Source organism: Natrix helvetica, assembly GCF_964273705.1.
Source record: "Natrix helvetica genome assembly, chromosome: 1".
In the NCBI taxonomy this organism is placed as follows: domain Eukaryota; kingdom Metazoa; phylum Chordata; class Lepidosauria; order Squamata; family Natricidae; genus Natrix; species Natrix helvetica.
The window spans coordinates 175518647-175540748 of record NC_138548.1 but is presented as its reverse complement, the minus strand read 5'-3'; the positions used below and the strand labels follow the sequence as shown (position 1 = coordinate 175540748).

General features: G+C 37.3%; 1 protein-coding gene across 3 annotated transcripts in view; it reads right to left on the bottom strand.

The window, feature by feature from the left end:
- MYO1B (myosin IB) overlaps positions 1 to 22102 on the bottom strand; it is a 142006-nt gene that overhangs the window by 30063 nt on the left and 89841 nt on the right. For all 3 annotated transcript variants that reach the window (XM_081934991.1, XM_081934992.1, XM_081934993.1), the window contains exons 8-17: positions 13017 to 13115; positions 12717 to 12820; positions 11240 to 11387; positions 10003 to 10121; positions 9694 to 9780; positions 9091 to 9156; positions 5602 to 5706; positions 4101 to 4163; positions 2012 to 2212; positions 961 to 1187 (exon numbers count right to left, since the gene is read on the bottom strand). In XM_081934991.1, the coding sequence (XP_081791117.1) occupies positions 961 to 1187; positions 2012 to 2212; positions 4101 to 4163; positions 5602 to 5706; positions 9091 to 9156; positions 9694 to 9780; positions 10003 to 10121; positions 11240 to 11387; positions 12717 to 12820; positions 13017 to 13115 (1219 nt within the window). The remainder of the gene's footprint in view (positions 1 to 960; positions 1188 to 2011; positions 2213 to 4100; positions 4164 to 5601; positions 5707 to 9090; positions 9157 to 9693; positions 9781 to 10002; positions 10122 to 11239; positions 11388 to 12716; positions 12821 to 13016; positions 13116 to 22102) is intronic.

The following is a 22102-nucleotide window of genomic DNA, read 5'->3' as shown; positions in this document are numbered from 1 at the left end:
AGAGACAGGAGTAGGTATTTTTCATACTCCACTACACTTTTTATTTCTAAAAGTATACCCCATTGTTTAATAGTAAATTGCTTTTCCAGGCAGAAAAGCTATTTATACTATTGTATTTTTATTATTCAACTAATAACAAAAATACTAGCATAAATAACATGATAATACAAGATCTAACAGCAGAGGTAAATTTGCAGGATAGTAAATAGAAATGGCTCTCAATTATAAATTGTTGATTAAATGGACTTACAGTATGTTAAATCTGGCATTAAACTGTAGTATTAACATAGGATGTTGCTTGTTTTCTACCCAGATCAGGCACTTACTGTATTTGAGGCCACATAATTGTAATCCAGTCCAATCCAGTCCTCCTGCAGCAATCTGTCGGCCGAAAATGGGCTGTGCACAGCCTGTTTTCCATTGGCAGAGTGCTGCTGGAGACCGTGGAGGCCAAAATGGGCCATGCGGGGGCCTTACGGGGCTTCCATGCGGTCCATTGTTGCCTGGCAGAGTGCTGCAGAAGCCTGTGAAAGCCAAAAATGGGGCACAGGGAGGCCACATGAAGCCCCCCCTCCCCCATGGCACATTTTGGTTGGTCCTTTGATATTCCCAGGCCAGCCCCGCGGGCCTTGAGTTTCCCCTAGCATAGAGCAATTAGAACCATTAATTTATGGTGAGATTTCCCCTTCATCTTTGGGGAAAAAAAGATCAGCTAAAATAAATTGCATCATATTTAGATCATATCCACTCAGTTGAGATACTATGAATATTCATACCAAGTCTTTTTGTAATTTGAAACTGGGACATATAAAAGTCACCTAATTAAAAACATTACTTCTTTTCCAACTAAATTATATTCAACTGATATAAATAAATCACTCTCTTTCATGCTCTCATTTAGAGTATGAATTTCAGATTACCATTGTTGCACGTGCAATTTCTTCATTTCCTGAACTTTACCTGATGTAATTGGGATTTTTTGTTTGCAAGTTCCTCATCAATGTTGCCACAGAAACTTTGAATTGGGAACCTGCTGTTGGTGGCCTCTTTAAATTAATCTTGACAGGGTTTCCTTCTGGAAATAGTGCTTTAATGAGGGAGTGGTTGGCCTTCCACATAGCTTGAGACAGATCACGGTAAAGCAGGTCATTATTCTTGTCCACAAACCCTTCTACCTGATACATCACCTAAAACAGCAAACCAAGAATCTAAATAAGCAAAGGTGATCAATTCTGGGAGGAGAAAAACACACCAAGAACAAATTGATCACATTATCTAAATGACTATCTTTTTATATCCAGCATTAATTCTCATAAAATTCCATCACTTATTGGAGTTCAGAAGTTTCTACCATAAGAAAGAGAAAGGATATTAAATTGTATCTCTCTCTTCAATTCTGAAATTGCTGTAATGTTTGCGGAAGTGTTGGAATGAAAACCACCAAAGGCAACTCATCAATGCATGCTGTTTCTCTCAGATCTACCCTACCTTTATTTATTTATTTTACATACCATCCATCTCATGGTCAAGTAACACTGGGTGACTTACAGTATCATAAAACAGGAATATAAAACATTAAAATGTTAATACATTAAATATATTAAAAGTTAACAGAAACCAGGAACCCAAACAAAAATGGGATGAAGATGAGATATTCATCTTATACCACTAACCACCTTCAGGGTGAAAGGACCCCATGAGGGCCCCAAGCCAATTAGCAGAACCTGGTTTTGTGGCCTCTTCAGAAGGTCAAGTGGATCTCAGCTTGACGGGCAACATGTTCCAGAGCGTGGGAGCCAGAGCAGAAAAGGTTCTTCTCCTGGAACCCATCAGCTGTAATTTCTTGACCAATGGAGTCCACAGCATACCCTTCTGCCTAAGTGAATGGGCAGGTCAATCCCCTTGGGGTGATATTTCATGGCATTTGAGCCTTTATCTTTTCGATGAAGACGAGGGGGAATGTCAAAAGCAAACATATTTTCAAATATTCAAGGCTATTTGAAAACCTTACCTTGCCAGCATAATGTTGAATTCTGAAGCAACAGTGTGGGAGAGAAGTATCATTCAAGAAACGTGAACATTTGCTCATCCTGCTTTCAAAGTGTTGGTGAGTAGCACAGACTTGGTTTAATTTGTCTAAGAAGGTTTCATCAGTAACAGCCCCTGGCCGCAGACATTCTTCATCTAGCATAGCTAGGATTCCATTCTGATGCTGTTGGGTAATGTAACAGTTCATTTTATTATTAGGGCATAAATATTCTATCATATGCTTTAAGAAGTACTTATACCTGATTGCCCTATGATGAAAAAAAAGTGAATCAGATTTCAATAAGTCCAATTTTTTGTCTACCAATTTAGACCATATAGACAAGCATCAAGCAAATGATGAACAGAATATAACAAGCAGAAATAACATTTCTAAGTCACCTGAAAACGAGTTAATAATTGTTGTAAGAAAAAATATACGACACACGTGAAACTGAAATATTAAGATTTGGAGCTTTCTGTTCAAGCCTTCTAAGAGGTTTCCAGTCAACTGTCCCAGGTTGTGAACATCTATCTTCCTCCATTCCCCTGAAGATAGATGTACTACCATAAAGACGGATCATAGCTTAATTTTTAAAAAGCCATACATTCCCATCACAGAGAGTTTTAAATAGAGGTTATGCAATGATAACAGCAACACTGATTCCAATATGAATCATTCTATCTAACTATCAAGACCCCCCAAAAAAACTTTCCACAGTTTGAAGCTGATTTTAAGGCTGATTCACACTTAATGGATCAACTGAGAATCTGTGTTCTGTAAATTCTCAAGAGATTCTGAGATCGTGTATAAGAAACAAGCACACAGATAACTTCAGATTCAGTTGTTTCCTGGGCAGAGAGATGGGGCTCCTTTGCATATCATTCATGAAAAATTACCGATAATAAGTTTTGGGAAAACATAGGAACACAACACAAGAAAGAAATTCAGGTGTTATGACAATGATCACAATTTAGCATAGCTCTTGAAAAATGAAGACATGCAAAAACACAGAATACTCACTGAAGAAAATGAGATAGCATGAAACAGACAGTATTTGAATTGCCCCCTTACTCATGCAGTTTTAGAGCCTTTTTAAAAAAAGAATGGATTATTAATGTTGGCAAAACCTCCCCTTTTTTGCTATATCTAGCCTAGAAAACAGGAGAATTCTGCCTGGAACAATATATTTACCTTATTTGATGTAGAATAATATTATCCAAATATTGGTTTCTTCAAAAGGCTGCACAATGTTCTTTATGGCCATATCTTACTAAATATTCATAAATCCTCTACACGATTCTCATCCCACAGATATTTACGGACAATATACAAAACATGATTTATTGAAAAAGCCATAATTAGCTAATTCCTATAACATTAAGTTACATCATCCATAACCCAAACCAGGCTTGACAATATACAGCCAAAACAAGTAATTTTATAGCTGTGAGAGGTGAACCAGGCTAGTGTGATTTGTTCTTCCTAAGAAAAGTTCAGTAGAGACTCTCAGAATAGGAAGCTGATCCTTTGTCATATGCTAATTAAAATATTTATCCAGTTTCCACTGTTGCCGAGGAACTAATCTGACATGAGAAAGTCTGGGTAGGTACGAATTGTTTGCACTTATATGCTTCATTTTCAATGAAATGTTATTCAGTAAGTTACAGAATAGTTAAGAAAAGGTACATCAGGGGTGTCAAACTCATGTTGTCATCGGGCTTCACATGACATATTGGGACTTTCCCCCCTTTTTGCTAAACTGGGCATGGGCATGGCAATGCTCAGTAATGTCATTATTAACTAAATGGTACTATATAAATGTTACAAGGCAAAATATATCACTTAATGGATCGAGGTTTAATGCCTCGCTTAAAAACTTTCTATACCTTCGATACAAGTTTTCTTTTTTCCCCTTCCTATATTTCTTTCCTTTCTACTTTTTGTGTATAAAAATAAAGGAGCAAATGGTAACACATGAGCATTCGCTGCCAGCTGAACTTTTGATAAAAAGATAAAAAAATTAACACAGATACAACAAAACAATTCAAAAGAACTTTACACAAGGACTTACATTCTCTATAAGATCACAAATTATAGCATTGTTGAAGTATTCGATGTGAGTCCATTCAATACCCTATAAAAATAAGGTTGAAAAACTGAGAAAGAAATATGGCCAAATAATTTTTAACAACATAAATATAGAGGTTCCTCAACCATGTAAAGCTCTACCAAGTTCAATAGAACTAACTTAACCAAAAGCTGACACTTGGTCAACATGTACATAACAAAAGTTATTGGACATCTGTAACTTCCCTTTCTTATTCCATGCTCCGCGGCCTGGAATATGTCACTGTGGTGCAACACCAATCAAAGGAGATGGCATGATTTAACTGTATGCTTCATGGTAGTAAAATATTTAAAGCTGGCAATACATAAACCATACTATAAACAGCACTAGAAGACAAACTGTATTTTCTGGATTATCTGGCTTCTTTCAAAGGTCCACTGCTTGCCTTAATTCAAGCATGTTTTAGTAAATTGTCATGACCTAGAATAATACCCAGTTTTTCTACATCCTAAGAAAACTACTGCTGCAAGTTAAGATTTTAAGGACATTTCAATCTACTTTTTCCTCATTAGCATTAGGTGATCTTGGAATCTGCTCTTTAATTTTAGATTAGATGAAATTAAAGGTTTCGCAAGAAGATGATGATCTAAAGAAAACAATTGAATAGATAAATCTCTATTTTTACATTTTTTCTCAAAAAGAGTGCCAATTAAAATTATTTTAAATCTTCTGATAAAGGTGTTATATATCTCAAAAAGAGAGGGAGTTTTTTCTGTTGTTTTTGCATCCTCTCTTTCCCAATCACAATTATTGGGGGGGGGGGGCTCAGATGGGAGCTTTATATTTGTTAGAAATGCAGAAACTGCTAATGCTGCTAAACCAAACTGAGTGTTCTTGACCAACTGCCAGATGTGTTTTCCATTCCATTCCCCAATCTGTGTCAATTTCCCATGCACTTAATTGAAACAGATCCAAATTCCTTCAGTGCAAAGCCTTAGGTCAATAAACACTTTGCACATCTTGAGAGTGTTTCTAAGGAAATGACTGTTTCACCTCACAAACCCCTGAGATTTGTCTGCCTTTAATCTTCATCTTCAGGAGGACAGATGCTCAGTTTAAATGATTCCATCAGAACAGAATAGATTCACTGTGGTAGTACTATTTTTTGTAATGTCATCAATCAAGTCCCGTGTGATACCAAGCATCACCAAAACACAGTTTATATTACCTGTGCAATATTCTGGATGTTTACATCTATGCTTCCAGAATACTCTCATGCTTTGCTACTTCTTGGATCTCAACAAACCTTTTGCCAACCTTTTGTGCCTTTTGTATTATTAATTTTGTTTCAAAGCTAACCTTTATGATTCATTAACAGCTGTCAGTACATGGAACAACCTCATATCTTACAAGACTGGCACAACTTTCCCTAAAGTTAATAAAGGCAAATAGAAGAAGCTACTTATGGCATGACTGGGAAGTTGCACAGGAAACAAATATATACCTCTCGTATATATTCTTCTTGTTCTTCCTTTAGAGTAAGCTCAATGAAGATCTGCTGCAGTTTCTCATTGCAGTAGTTAATAATAAACTGTTCAAAGCTGTTATCCTATCCAATAAAAGAAAAAAAGTGTCATTAAATCACACTTGGAAGGGTTATAAATCAAAATATTTATAGTCTGCAAGCCATTTTTACAATTTACTATCTCATGATAATGATATCATATTGATATATCATTCTGTAAATTACCTAATGGACTTCGGTCATACATATAATCACTTTCTTTTGGTACTAGTAGCGCTAAGGTAATAGCATTCAGCAAGGAACAGCCAATGTTTTTTTTAAAAAAAAAGAAACATGAAAGCATTCACATTACAGAAATGAACTAAAACTAATTATTTCTAATATAAGGAACCTACAAGTAATCTAATTAACTCAGCATCATCCAAGAATAGCAAGGTACATTGTTTCTTCATGCTAAGTATTTCCTTAATCTTAAAAGGAAGCTACAGGTAGTTCTTTAGTTAAGATGGAAATTGGGACTAGAATTTCCACTGCTAAGTGAAGCAGTTGTAAAATTGACATTTCATAACTAATGCCTTGTCTTATTCAAGATTTTCAAAAGAAAAAAAGCCCAGAATATTTGTTAACATTCTATAATCATGCTTTTTGTTAAAAAAAACTAACACTTTACAACTATTGTATGTATACAGGCAGTCCTCACTTAGCAACTATACATTCAACTACTTTTTTTAGTTACAGTGGTGCTAAATGAGGAGACATATGATTGGTCCTCAAATCCCCATGTTCACATGATTGCCATTTGCGACCTTCGTTGTTGATTTCCAACAAGCAAAGTCAAAGGGAGAGCCAGCAGGAAGTAGCAACTTGCAGTCACATGATGTCATGCTTAATGTTCATGCATGATTTATTTAACAACCACAACCAGAATTTCCATTGTAAGTAAGTAGATGTAATGGTATGTGAAAATAACCTTGAAGGATGAGGGGAAGAGACGCTTCCTAGGAACTGATCATAAAAGAAAGACGGACCCCACAGTTGCTTAATGGACCGAGAAAGAAACTTAGGAAAGACTGATCCTAATGGATCAGGCAGGCAATGGGAGATTTCAAACTTATAAAATTCTGTTTTTACAATAAAGTAGAATTAGCTCATCTGATCAGCTTTTCTATTTGGTTTACCTGGGAGGGCTGACAACATGGTTATGAGATATATCATTTTTTTGCTTTGTGTCCACTTTGGTTAGCATCAGAGTTGCCAGTCCCTGTTATGATCATTAACTATCTGTAAAAATAGCTTTACAGATTAATTTTAAAAAATCCAGCAACTTCATTCATGAGACAGTTTTTCTTTTATTAAACTTTTTTTAAACCTAAAACTATATTTCAAAGTTGTGTTTATTCACTCTAAATAAAACCATTGATTTGAAAAATCAATACTCTATATCAGGGGTGGCGAACAAGTTCGACAAAAAGAGCCAAAATTTTAAACTGTGAGAGTCAGAGAGCCACACCACGCAGTGACCTGCCAAAACAGACCCGGAAGCAATGTTCCCTCTAATTTTTTTTCGATGTGAGCAGAAAAGTATAGTGTTTGAGCGGCACATTTTCATGCCTGAGCACCCGAATTTTTTTCACAGATGTCACCTAAGACAACAACGAAATCAGTATTATTTGAAACTCAAAGTTATGTTTCTTCAAGGTACCCGCTTAATTCAAAGTGTTATATAATATCAGTATCACTTAACAACGCTCCTGCTTAGCAACCAAAATGTTGGCTCAGAAACTCTGGCATTTGAAACACGCAACTCTTAAAGCTGTCAAGTTACAAGACCCTTGCACCCCTAACCCTTTAGGGAAAAAAAACCCCAGGGGTCTTCAAACCTGACAGCTTTAACACTTGTGGACTTCAACTCCCAGAATTCCTCCTCCAGTCATGTTGCAGCGACGTCATCTGCGTGGATCTGCTCCATCTTTGCTTTCTTCATTGTGGGCAGGGCTTCTGCTGAAGATGCCGACGAGTACAAGTTGCCACCAGAATAACTGCTGCTACCTCCTCCTCCTCCTCCTCCTCCTCCTCCTCCAACAGAATCACCAGATTTGCCCCTGAGCTCAGCGCTGGGTTACCTCTGCCCCCTCCCCCTCCTCCGTGCTTTTGACGAGCCATGAGGCTTTTTTTCCCCTGCTCCCCCCCCCCCGCCTTCCTACTGGCTCCTCAAAAGCACGGCGGAGGAGGAGGAGGGGGCAGGGGTAACCCAGCGCTGACTGAGCTCAGCTGCTCTGAGCGGAGGGGAGGCGCCGCTGCCACGCGCGGAGATGCCGGCTGGAGCTTTGGCGGCTTCATCTCAGCCGCAGCGCCGGGCGGCAAATCCGGCAGTGCTGCCTGTTAGAGGAGGATGAGGAGGAGGTGGCAGCAGTTCTTCCGGTGGCAGTGGGGGCTTTGGGGCTTCACAACTAGCCTCAGTCGCCCCGTGCTCCTCAAAGCAAGTCTGGGGAAGTCCTTTGCAGGCGGCCCGTTCTAGCTGCCTGCAAAGGACCTCCCCAGCTTCCAAAAGGGAGCGCGCAATCCGAGCCACAGTATAGTAAATAATGACAAGAGGCAAAGAGCCTCATTTATTTTGGACGGGAGCCGCATGCGGTTCGCGAGCCGCGTGTTCGCCACCCCTGCTCTATATGGTCAGGTCTGTAATAGTTATTTCATATTTTATAAATTATAAGTGCATGTCTAATCATGTAAATCATGAATGTAATAACCCTACACTAGATGTAGATATACTAATTAGAAAATCTTTGCAGATCTGAATTTAGCATGCTCTCAGTAGCTATCTTACGTTTCTCCTAGTACTCTTAGTAAAAAATAATAATAATCTGTTCTGAATACACAGATCTTTTTTCATAAAGTTCTGAATACACAGATCTTTATTCATAAAGTCACATGACTCTTATTTGTGCAAAGTTTTATCCAGGAGTGGCTTATAAGCAAACATGATGTGTGCAACAGATATCTAAACCTACCTGAGGAATTATTGAAGAGACTGATTATTCAATTAAAAAAATTAAACAATTTGCCAATTAATTATTTGTGTGTTTCAATAATTAATCCCTCTTTGCCCCCCCCAAAAGAACGAACAAAGGGTCATGACTTATAATGCAAATGAGCTTCAATATATAACTTAAATCTAGAGTATTTAAAATCAGTTCAAAAATGTTTTTCCCCATACAAACAAAATTGCAAGCAACAGTTTTTGTTTGCCATTTAAAAAATTTTTAATCTGAATGTATATCTGATCAAAATAATGTGTTTCATCCCAGGCAGTTTAACCACTCATGATTTACTGAGACTTCTTCCCCTACGTTAATTGATTCTTGACCTATTGTATGCTGAGTTCAAAACTTTTTTAGAAGATGAAGAGTTCAAACAAGTAACTATATTGTATTTTGCTAATAAATTAGTTTGGAGTAAAGAAAATACCTCAAAAATTTCAAAGCCATAGATGTCCAAAACCCCCATTACTTTCTTCCTTACTTTGGACTGTGCCTGTAGAAAAAGTTATTATTTTCATGATTAATAATAGATGGGAGCAAGATAGATAAATAAAAAGTAGTGTAAAATTTAAAAATATCATATGGCACACATCAGAGTTCCCCAACCTTTCCGAGTTGACGCCCTGGAGCAGGGGCAAGCAGAGAAAGAGGGGATGATTTTGTAGGAGGGGCAGGTGCAGGTGCATTTATGAAAGCGCCTGCGATGTTCATGGCAACACAAGAGCGAGTGGGGCCATAAGCACCCGCAACAAGGCTTGCGCGAGTGAAGCCACAAGCGCCCAGAATGACATTCAAGTGGGGCAGCAACCACCTGTAGTGACACTTGCACGAGTGGGGCTTTGTACACGCACAGAGGCATGCACACCAGCCGGCCACTCACGCAGCCCAGTGGTGATTAGGCCATGTTCCAATAGTGGGCCACGGTCCACAGGTTGGAGACTCCAATATACATATTGCTTGTATGCAAAAAGAGATGAACATTTATTTTATGTGCTGTCATTTAAATTTTATTGCATTTGATGAACTATACCTTAATGCTTTCATTGATTCTGGTAACAAGCCAACAAAACAGTCTACTGTAAAGATTCTTTGCCAGAGCATCCCGAGCATAATAAGCCTAGTTAAAAGAAAGAAAAGAATCAAAAACATTTAAGATAGATTAAAATATTTTCTGGTTTTGGTACAGCACAAGGTGGTAAGAATCAATAGCCACCCATGGTCTGCAGATGTACTTTAGGGAAAGTTTTTTTAAAAAAAAATACTAGCCTAAGCTTTTTTGCAGCACCTGTTACTGAAAGTGGGGGAGGGGGGATTCACTACTGTAATCATCTGGCATTACCTGAGCTACATTTAAAGTTGTAGATACTTTCTCCTGCTTGGCTTCAACAGTGCGGAAGCTAAAAGCTCTTTCCAGAACTGACTGATCAATGCCTGTTAATTCGCATATTTCTTTAAGCTCTGTGGAAAAGAAGAATCATAACTTGAAGCATACAGAGTTTGAGGTGGGTTTTATTGTATTTTCAAAAAATATTTATTCACTTGAACAGTGCTTTTTTCGTCTGGCAACTGGCTAGGCAAAATAGCTTCATCTGCCTTATTCTTTATTTCCTTATTTTGGCTCTGCAAACAACTGTATAGAAATAGTAAGCATGCATTCAAATTTGCAGAATGATGTTGTATTTAACTTTCTACCATGTAGAAGGTGGGCCGCCTTCTTTTACCTAGTGATTACACAAATGTAGCTTTTACTGATTTCCTTTCTAAAATGTATTTTTAAATATCTGCCATGTCATCTAAAATTATCTGTAGCTTTTTTAAATACAAAAACTGCCCACTTTAGCTACTTTCTACCTACCAAAGAAACTTTTTGGCCAAGGATGAAAATACTTTCGAGTGAAAATTGAATGCTACATTTTTAACAAAGATGCTAAATTTACTGTTACTTCATCCCAGCACTTTTAGATAGAAGACAAGATGCAAATTAAAATACCCAAGGATCTGAAAGAGTCTAGTCTGAATGTTTCATTTCATCCCTTATTCCATTTTAAGACATTATTATTAAATTCAGACTCTATGACTACAATGTTATCCAGCCATTGTTTTTCTGTCCAACCTATTTATTTTTCATTTTTGAGTGCATAAAGTGCAGTATTTAGGGATTTTGTATCGCTTCCAATATCAGATACTGCTGAAGTTCACTAAATAGTTAAAATTAAGTCAGTAATTTTAAGACTGGGTAAAGTGGAAAAAGGTTAATGCAGTATAAGAAAATGTGGTTTTTATTTTGTACATGCTTATCTTCTACAGACTAAATACAAACCAGAAGACCTTCAATGAACTTGAACAGTAGTACGTAAGAATTTTTTTTAAAAAAAATCTTGTCTGATGAAGAATTATGAACAATTTCAAAGTGACAGAAAAATACCTAGTATACTAATAAATAAGGATTCGATAATAAAGATTCTATCATTGACCTTGAAATTAATACATTAAAAACAACCCAAAAAATAGGTAGTACTGTAAATCAATGGAGAGAAGATAAATGTTACTCAGTTAAACTCTATTATTTGAATTACCATTTTTATCTTTGATTTTACTTTCATCTAATCCATTCACACGAGATTCTGGTTTAAATTCAATGTTTCCCAGCTTTAAAACAGCAGCAACAACTTCAAATACTGACTGGATCTCGTCATCCATAAATCCCACAATCTGCATGGCATTCTAGAAGATGGAAATCGTGTTTATTACATTTTCACCTTTTCCTCTTTCCTTTTAGTTGTTTCCCACTGCACCCAATTTATTTTATTTTCACAGCCAACTAAGTAGTATCTATTTACTTTCCCACTGCACCCAATTTATTTTATTTTCACAGCCAACTAAGTAGTATCTATTTACTTTTCTATATCATTTTCATTAACGAAAGCATACAGTGAAATGTTTTAGAACAGTACAAAACAAAATCCACAAGATAAACATTAAAGCAGAAAGAGTAAAAGTAAAAAACAACACTAAGTTAAAAATCACAGCAGTATTAGCACATTATGAAAAGTCTTAAAGTATTAAAAACACATTTGCCTGGCACTGAAAAAAACAGTAAGGATGGTGCTTGGTAGACAGAATGTATTAAAATAAGGAAGCTAATACTGGAAAGTCTTGCTTTCCAGGGAACAACCAGCATGGGAAGACAAGTGGAACAAGGCATTAGAGCAGGGGTGTCAAATTGACCGCCCGGGGGATACGTCCCGCACAGGCCACGCCCACCCCAGCTCTGTGAAGGGGGAAACATCACGAAACGTCACATGACAACAACGTGATGTGGCGAGTTTGCCACCCATGCATTAGAGTATAAATAGGAACAAAAAGAAGGAGGTATATGGATTGGAGGAGTTTTTTTTTTAATTCACATATGTTTTTATTTAGAGAGCTAGGATTCAAAGTTATATCTCTCAGCTGCAGAGGTGGTGTTCATCAGGTTCTGACCAGTTCTGGAGAACCGGAAGCAAAAAATTTGAGTCGTTCGGAGAACCAGTAAATACCACCTTTGACTGGCCCCACCCCCATCTATGCTCTGCCTCCTGAGTCCCACCTGATCAGGAGGGAATGAGGATTTTGCAGTAACCTTCCCCTGGAGTGGGGAGGGAATGGAGATTTTACAGTATCCTTCCTCTACCATGCCCACCAAGGCATGTCCATCAAGGCACACCCACAGAACCGGTAGTAAAAAAAATTGAATCCCATCACTTCTCAGCTGGCCTAAATCTTCAATAGCCCAAATCTCTCATAGTATAATCACACTAGAATTTTATTTAACCTACAGATGTTACTAGAAATGATTTTTAATTCACAGTTAAATGTTTTAATTACCGTTTGATTTCTTTTTTAAAAATGTGAATATATTTGTAAGTGTAGAACCCCTCTACATTCATTAAATCAATGTAGCAACACATTTTAACTAGAAAAATCATAAAGAATAGTCAAACATAAATAATTTTACACTTCAAACTGAAATTGAACCAATACGGAATATAGCAGAAAGATATGAATCCTTACCTTAACTGTTCTGAAGTTTGAAGCATCATCTACTCCATTTACTTTTGCCGAACCCAGACCCAAGTAATTGTATCGACTGAAGTCTGTCTCCAACTTAAGTTTTTCTGTTAAAATAAATATATATCTTTTACTAGAAAATCCACATTACTGCTCTTATTTAGCAGCAATGACAGACATTTTTGTATGTCTGCATTTAAATAAGGAATGCACACAGTATCAGAATTAGTTATGCCAGCTTGAAATAAATTACCTAGTTCCATATGCAGTTGTAACTTCAATATTCTCCAAAATTGTACTTACTGAGCAAATCTTCTGATCCTCCAGACAGAATTTGATAGAAAATATGGAAATTTCTTTCACCTCTGGGCTGTTTAACAACACGGGACTTTTCCAAGAGATCTAAAATTATAGTTAAATAATTAATTATCCTTTCTTTAGTTTCTCTTTTTCCTCCCAAAAAAAGAATCACACCTACAACTCTAGTAGAACATTAAGAAACGCAGGTAACATCTGGAACAGAGACTGAACAGACACACACTAACTTATAATATTTAATTCAGGTAATCGCTATTTTGGTGACATATGTGATGTCCTGGATTTTTCTAAGAAACACATTAAAAAGCTCCCCATTCCACTGCTACAATACTCACATCACCCCTGTGAGCTTGATTAGGCTGATAGTGTCTTAATTTCTTAATGTCACTCTAGTGAATTCCATGTCACAGCAGGGAAATGTAATTTAGGGAAATTTAATTTACATACTAAACCAACTTGGCATTCTCAACAAGACTTCCCCACTCAATTGTGGAGGTTAGTCAAACAAATCAAGAAGGTAATCAGATTCGAATATGGCTTAAGTGATTATACTGCTTTCACCTTTCTGTGTATGCATTCATCTACCTGTTTAATAAAACAGGACACTCAGATAAAAAATGAGTAATGCTTACCTGTGTACTGTGTACTGTGTACTGAGGAAGTCTAAATCAAAATGAATCTCTACATATGTTTACATATCCTACTCCAGCATGAGATAGTTCAAATTCATATTGACATAAGGAACATTAAAATTACAGAATCACATCATAGATAGAATCATACTATTGTGCCAAATGACTGCCATTAACACCTCCAATTCAGCCTGATAGAAAGTACAGATAGTCCTCCATTTATAACTGGTTGTTTGATGACCATTTGAAGTTACGACACACTTTAAAAAAGCTATTCATGACCTATCCTTGAAGTTATACTGCCGCCCTCTGCCTTGTCGTTACAGGATTGCATTTTAGGGCTTGGCAACTGGCTCACATTTATAACCAGTTGCAGTGTCCCACAGTCATGTGACCATGATTTGCAACCCCCCCCCCCAAAGTTTCTGGCATTTTTTGACAGTTTCAAGCAAATAATGTCCATTTGGAAGAATAGATTTTTCCTAAGAATTATGTGATTTGCATCATGTTCAAGGTTCACTGTATAACTTGCCTTATGATCATTGTAAAAACCTTTGAAAAACTGAGTTTGTTCAAGTGGTGCCTCAAGTTACAACCACAATGGCTTACAATCAAAATTCTGGGTTCCATTGTGGTCCTAAGTTAAGCTCATCAGTTTCATCAATTATCTTGATAGGAGAGTTGAGGGGACACTTTCAAAGTTTGCAAACGGCAGAAAATTGGGAAGGATGGCTAATATTTTAAATCAGGGTATGTCCAACCCATGGCCCCAGGGCTGCAGGGCTGCAGGCAGCCCTGAACAGCTAAGTAAGGCAGACTCACAAGATCATAAATTTTAACATTGTTATGTGATTTTTAGGGTGTGTGTGTGTGTGTGTGTATAATAGCCCTAAAAATCACATAACCATGTTAAAATGTATAATATTTATGATATATGTTTGTAAGCAACCCAAGACAATTCCTCTTCACTCAATGTGGCCCAGGTAAGCCAAAAGGTTAGACATGCCTGCTTTAAATGAAAGAAAACTCAAAACGGTTTGAGCACTGGATTAAAATCAACAGGATGGTCTTTAACAGGGAAAAATGTAAAATTCTGCATATGTGTAGGGAAGAGATGAAACATAAAGATGAAATAGGGTGCAGTGTGATGAAGCTGATAAAAAGGCAAATGCTATATTGATGTGCAACAGCTAGTAACAGCTAGTCTTTAACAGGGAAAAATGTAAAATTCTGCATATGTGTAGGGAAGAGATGAAACATAAAGATGAAATAGGGTGCAGTGTGATGAAGCTAGTACCCTGTTTCCCTAAAAATAAGACTTCCCCAGATATTAAGCCCAATTGAGCTTTTGAGCGCATGCGCTAAAATAAGCCCTCCCCTGAAAATAAGCCCTCCCCAAAAATATTGCAACACAGCAGCAGCCATGAGGTGACCATGTTCGCCACCTCCTGCACCTCAAAAATAATAAGACCTCCCTGAAAACAAGGTCAAGCGCTTATTTCACGGGTCAAAAGACCCTGTCTTATTTTCAGGGTAAAAAGGTTACTGTTCTACTCTACTCTGACTTGATTAGATCTCATTTCAAGTACTGCTCCAGGTCTGGGCTCCATAGTTCAAAAGGAGAGTGACAAACTGGAGGAAATCAGAGGAAGGCTACCATGTTAATGAAGTGTTTGATAGCCAAGCCCTATAAAGAATGGTTTAAAAACTGGGTTTATTTATTTTGTATTTACAAAATACAACTAAGGGGTGAGAGTAGGACCAGAATCAGTGGGTCAAAACTACAAGAAGGCCTGAAGTATCCATCAAGGTGAATTTCTTGACTGCTTTGTCAGGTTGCCAAATGATGTAGTAAGTTCTCCTCTAAATGTCTTCAAACAGAAATTGGATGTTCATGTGTCCCAAATCGTCTCATGAATCCTACACTGAGTAAGTGTACCTCTATAAATCTTTTCAACTCTCTGTTGATAAGGGAAGATACTTAATCTAGTAATGTCCAAATTCTCTATAAATACCAGCACTGTGAATATACAGCGATGAAAGCCTGCTCCAAGTATTCTATGGCATTCCTCTATTTCACAATAGAATTTGCCAGAACATAGCTTGTTTTCATTCTGCATTTGAATAACTACTTTTGATTATTTCGGAAAGTCTTCAGCATTAATTAAAATGAATACAGCAATATGTTATCCAAATAAGCTTAGGGTCGTACAAACCTACTGTATATACCATTTGTGTCTCATAAATTTAGATGTACTAAATCCTAACCCTAACCCTAAAAAACATTTGCCCTCACAATTTACATATTACACAAGGAGTGTGCCTCCATCAAGCTAGCACTTTACTAACATTCAGAACAAACAAAAGAACAATGAAACATCTTAATATTTCAGTAAGTTACCAGCAGTGTTTTGCCTCCATGTCACCTGCTCCAATTAGCAATGTATACACAAGCTTTTCTACAAAGGACACTTGGAATGAAAGCAACTCTTGTTCTACATAGCAGAACAAGGAAGTCACCGAAAAAATGCTATTTGGCAACCTAAAATTAAATTTTAGAGACACTTTCAGAGGTGCCTTCACGTGTGAAAACATATCTTAAGAGATTTTACGGATCTTAGGGTTCACTTGCCAAACCACCATGCAACGTTTGAATATGGTATTTTTATATTGCATTTTGACATAAGCATCTCTCTCTCACACACACATATACACACACTCTCTCTCACACACACACGAAAGGAACTAATAAAAGATTAGAAAATAACAATAAATATAATAGCCCTCTCATAATTGTCGCTGGCAGTTTGCTCTTCCATAAAATGTTTCATATAGGTAGAACATGTAAATTCAGTATCATTCAGGTTTCAGCTATTCCAGCATCTAACCACCTTTGCTTCTGCCTGATATTTCACATTCTCAGAAATCGAAAAAGTAGCCATCATAGCAGTGAAAATAATCAGTCACGGTTCCTAGCAAAATGGTTATTTCTATGATTAAAGAAGGGTTTTGTTACTTACACAAACTATAAAACCAAGTAATGACTTCCTTATCTGTCTGTCAAGCCAAAACGCTTGACAGACAGATAAGCCATAACAGACAAGGTGGAGTAGAGTTATGGGTCTCCACTTTGTTTGCCTGAGTATTTTATTTAAAAGGATCTTGGCTTAACGGGCTATGATTTAAAAACAATGCTTTTGTTAATCCAGGCTCTTAAGTGCAGTTAGCTTTTTGGCAGTCATAACACCTGACTGACTAATATTCAGTTGATAATCAACTATTATTACAAGGCTTATTTTTTCACAGTAATTATTACCAAACTGGGTTATTTCCCATTCTGAACCTGTGCAATTTTAAGCTACATTTATTACATGTATAACTTTGTACTTAACCTTTAACTTACTCTCAGCTCATTTCTCTGTTCCATCAAGATTATTTTGAATTATTTTAGTCTTAACAGAATAACAGAGTTGGAAGGGACCTTGGAGATCACAACTTCTGGAAGCAAGTCATTCCAGTGATTCATTGTTCTTTCTCACTGTCGGGAAATTTCTCCTTAATTCTAGGTTGCTTCTCTCCCTGATTAATTCCCATCCACTACTTCTTTTCCTGCCTTCAGGTGATTTGGAGAATAGGTCGACACCTCTCTTGTTTGCGGCAATACTGGTTGCATCTTCTAGAAAACTATCTCACCTAATTACATAATCTGCAAATCTTGCCATTCCCTTAACCTCTTCACGTCAAATTAAAAATGTTCGGAAATACAAAGACCAGGACTTATTTTGTAGCAGCATACTTGATATCAGGGGTGGGCTTCAAAAATTTAAGCAAGGATTTTGTCTGCCTGGTTGCTGGGTGGGCGTGGCCATGGTGGGCGTGGCCTAGTCATCCCCCTGCACCATGCTGGGGGGATGTTTTGCCCTCCCCAGGCTCCTGGAGGCTTTCCTCGAGCCTCTGGGAGGCCCTCTGGTGGCCCGTACTTCACCCTCCCCGAGCCTCCATTTGCACCCTGCACTTTTCTGCATCCAAAATGGGCTGTGTGGGAACTACTGGGAGGGGCGGGGTGGGGGGGCCCAGCCAGGAGTGGGATTTGGGGGTTCTCCAAACTGCACAGAATCTTAGCTAGAGGTTCTCCTGAACCCCTGTGAACCCCCAGCAGCCACCCCCATTTGATATCCTCCTCCAATCTTCTGAGGCACTCTTATGAGTGTTCTACATGATTTAAGGCAATTATATATATCTTGGCACTCAGAACGCCACTCTATCAAAAAAAACTTTGTTAAAATCAACATATATCCTGCCTAAAGCATTCTTCCAAGTTGTCCCATTTAAAATAAGAATAATTGACAATCCCCTTCTTACGGTTAAATAACTTTAAGATCTGCACTCCCCGGGCACAGATATCTGGCAGACAGGTTTGCAATTCTTTGAATTCTCCTTTGCTCTCTTTTTAAAAACAGAGACCACATTTGCTTTGCTCTAATCCACTGTATTTCCACCTTAGTTATTTTCAGATGTGTGGACTTCAACTTCTATATAAGGTAGTTATATGAGGTAGTTGTTAAGTGACTCGTGCCCAGTTTTACAACTTTTTGTGCAGCAGATGTTAAGGAAATCATTGCAGTTATTAAGTGAATCTTGTGGTTGCTTAGCAAATCCAGCATCTCTCATTGACTTTGCTTGTCAGAAGCCAGCTGGTAAGGTAATAAATGGTGATCACACGACTCCAGGAAGCTGCAACCATGATAAATACCTGCCAGTTGAAATTTTGACCACGTGACAGTGAGGATGCTGTGATGGTTTGAAGTGCAAGGAGAGGGTTTTTTTTTTGGCGTCCTTGTAACTTCAAACAATCACTAAACAAAGGTTGTAAGTTGAGGAAAACCTGTAGCAAACTAGCAAAATGCCATTTGTGACTTTGGGTAATTAACAATGAATTATGGACAAAAAGAATCACTCTGTCAATGGTTACATTGCAGACTCAATGTTAGGGATAGAAGAACTTTCCTTTTCTTTGTTAGCAAACTCTCCCGCCCCTGCCCCCCCCCCCCGCCTCCCCTGCCACAGGTACACATTAACACTGCTAAATATAGCTGTCTACTTACCATCGTAGGAGAGAAATTTAAAAGTAGTTTATGTGCACAAAGAGTATGCACATAGGAATGCCAGAAGGATCAGTTTAAAGCTGTCCCTAGCTCAGTGATAAGAGCTGAAAAGAAAATGTCCACTCTCAAAAAATTAAACAGAAGCTCCAGAACTAAACCACTCTTAGCAATAGACATAGTTACATTGTCATGTATCTCATACATACAAAAGTGAACATTCCCAGGGCTGTTTTCAGAGAAAATTCCCAGAGGGCATAAAGTAGAGGCAGAAAACTAGATAATCACTAGTTCATGTGTCTACAATGTCCTTGCTTATTTGATCAAAGGTTAGATTAGGCCTATCTGGTAAATACTTAAATATGTCACCCTGAGAAAATAAGAAACAAACAATCCAAAATGTTTACTCATATTGTAGCCGCAGCAGAGAAACTAAATATATTCACATATTATCTAGCTAATATACACCATTTTCCCAGTCATCAACAGACATCTATGGCACTGTCACTATGCTGCTTTAATACTATAGGTACCTGATGGAAAATACTGGTATTAATTTGAAATCTACAAGCAAAATAAGGCACAGGTTTAGGATTCTTGGTTGCCTTTGATGTGTCATTAATTACAAGTAGTTTAATTTACAAAAAAATGGGGCAGCTATACAGCTACATATCTATTTTGTCACACAAAAATGTTTGACATTACCTAATATTGTACTTTATTCACTACCCCATACAGTACTATCTACATCAGGGGTTCCCAACCCCCTGTCTGTTACCCAATGCTGGGCTGCATCCCATTCGGAACCAGGCCATGGAAGTGGTGGGCGAATGGGTGTATGGATGTGCAAAATTGTATTTAGAAAGTGGCGCACATGCATGTGTGAAACCATCCTCTCTTTCCCACCGGTCCATTGAGCTGGAAAGGTTGGGGGCAGCTGATCTACATCATGGATAGCTATCTTTTTGGCTTGCCTGGGCTATATTGAGTGAAGAGGAACTGTCTTGGGCCACATAGAAAACTTATAATATAGTTCAGAGGTGTCCAAACTTGGGAACTTTAAGACTTGTGGACTTCAAATCCCAGAATTCCCTGGGGAATTCTGGGAGTTGAAGTCCACAAGTCTTAAAGTTCCCAAGTTTGGACACCCCTGATATAGTTAAAGTATATACATCACATAATGTAAAAAGTTTACGATCTTGTGGGGCCACAGTACTAGCTGTCCACAGCCACCTGTGAGTTGGACATTCCTGATCTACATGAATGCTACAACTACAAACGTTTTGCAAATGAGCTGTGCCATACACTTTTTTAAGTCCACTACTCTATTTTTGATAGTTCAACTATCTTTATTTTCAAAAGCAATGCCAGTTAAATTAACATTTGGAAAAAAAATAAAGAATGACGTTACATCACAAGCAAAAAATAAACACCAGTTGCATGATATATTCTAACAAACCAGGAAGAGCTATTTTTAACTACTTCCTTTTATTTCATTCTACAGGACAGACCATCCCAGCCAATCAGCTTTTTTATGTGTTCAAGCAAATGAGTTAAAAGTTAAATACAAATGTGCAGCCTGACAAACCACCTACTTCTTTGCATGGCATGCCTGTCATCCCAAGGGGATAGGGGGGGGGGGGAGAACTTTGAATAGATGAATTCTGTCCATCAATATTTTTTTTTACCTTTTCTGCAGAAAATTTTGAAAAAATCAGAATTATACTAAGAGACTTAATTAACCCTTCTAAGTAGTCAATTGACAAATCTGATCTATTTAAAGCTTTTAAATCCATACTGTAATAAAATAATTACAAACATACACTATTTTTATAATATTGTTACTGAATGGTGTATTTTCAAGACCTGATGAAGCTGGGAAAGAAATGTGCAAAGATATCTCCATGAAAAAGACAAACTATCTAAGCATCAATTAAAGATCACTTTTAGTGTATGCATCAGAGCATCTTCCCATCAACCCAAGATAAAGCACTAATAGGGGAAAGGCTGAAAAATTATTTATTTTACTGTTAAAACACCTGGAGGTTTTTTGCTATGCTGATAGATGTAAAGAAGAACAATATTTTTCTTGATTTTTTAACCATGCAGAAAGGGGATAATGGCAAAGCAAAACATCTGTGAGGCATCTGGTCCAACATATCACTAATTCTCATATATTTACAATGTTTTGAATAGCATGAAGCTCTGTGACACAGATGCTGTATAGAGACCAGGATTAAGAGACATGAACTAGTAAAAACCCTGCAGCACCTAGAAACAATGTAATTATAACTTGTTTCCTTTAAAACTAGAATTTAAATTTGGAGATCTCTACTATTATTAATGTGACATGTGTGGGTAGTTTTACTTGGCCATGAGTTTTGACATCCAGGAAAGAAGTACAGAGAGCAAGACATATTTTATAAGCTCAAAGTACAATATCAGAATATCCCACAGAGCATCTCTATTCTGGATATGATACAGCTATAAATGTACTAATTAAGTATTTCTGAATTTCCAAAATGATTGGTTAAAAAACAATATAATTACATTATATAAGGACAGCAAAATATCAGTCCAACAAAATATCTCTAAGGATTATAAAACAGAAAATGATGGAGATGGTCAGCAATTAGAATCAACATAGAACAATTCTTAGAACCCTGTAATAATTTGTTTCGCCAATAATAAAAGATCAGCATTAAAGAAAAGGCACAATAGTGGCAGGAGATAATAGATATTGGACACTCTTATTCTGTTACAGAAGCTGAAAAAAAGCCAAGTTGCTTTAGTGGTCAAATAAATACCATACCAACAAGCAATGTTTGCTTATGTGTTACTGTTTCCAAAAGAGATACAGATGTACTTAATTACAGACTTAAATTGCCTTTTGGATTGTAAATATACCCATATTGATGAAAAGGTTTCTAAATAACTATTATGTACATCATTCCATAGTTATTTTCTAGCCTATCATTATGGAACAAATTCAGCAATTCTGTTCAGACAGAATTTTGAACTTTCATAAATTCTTTTCTATGTTGATACCCTAGAGAGGTCAGTGCAAACCTTCGTCATATGGCTGAAATGAAGGGCTGGATGAAAGCACAGGAGAGCTAATCTAGGCTGCCACAAGTTTTTCATCTCAGCAAATAAACTGAGCAAGCTTTGGATAGTTTATTTTTATTACATTTACATCTATTTATGTTCCATGTTTCCTGAACCACAAAATCAAGATGAATTTTCTGTGGCTTTCCCAACCAACTTTCATTTAAGCAATATTAGATCCCAGAGCTGCTCCATACAGTTGGTGATTTGACAGAGGCTATGTAAACCA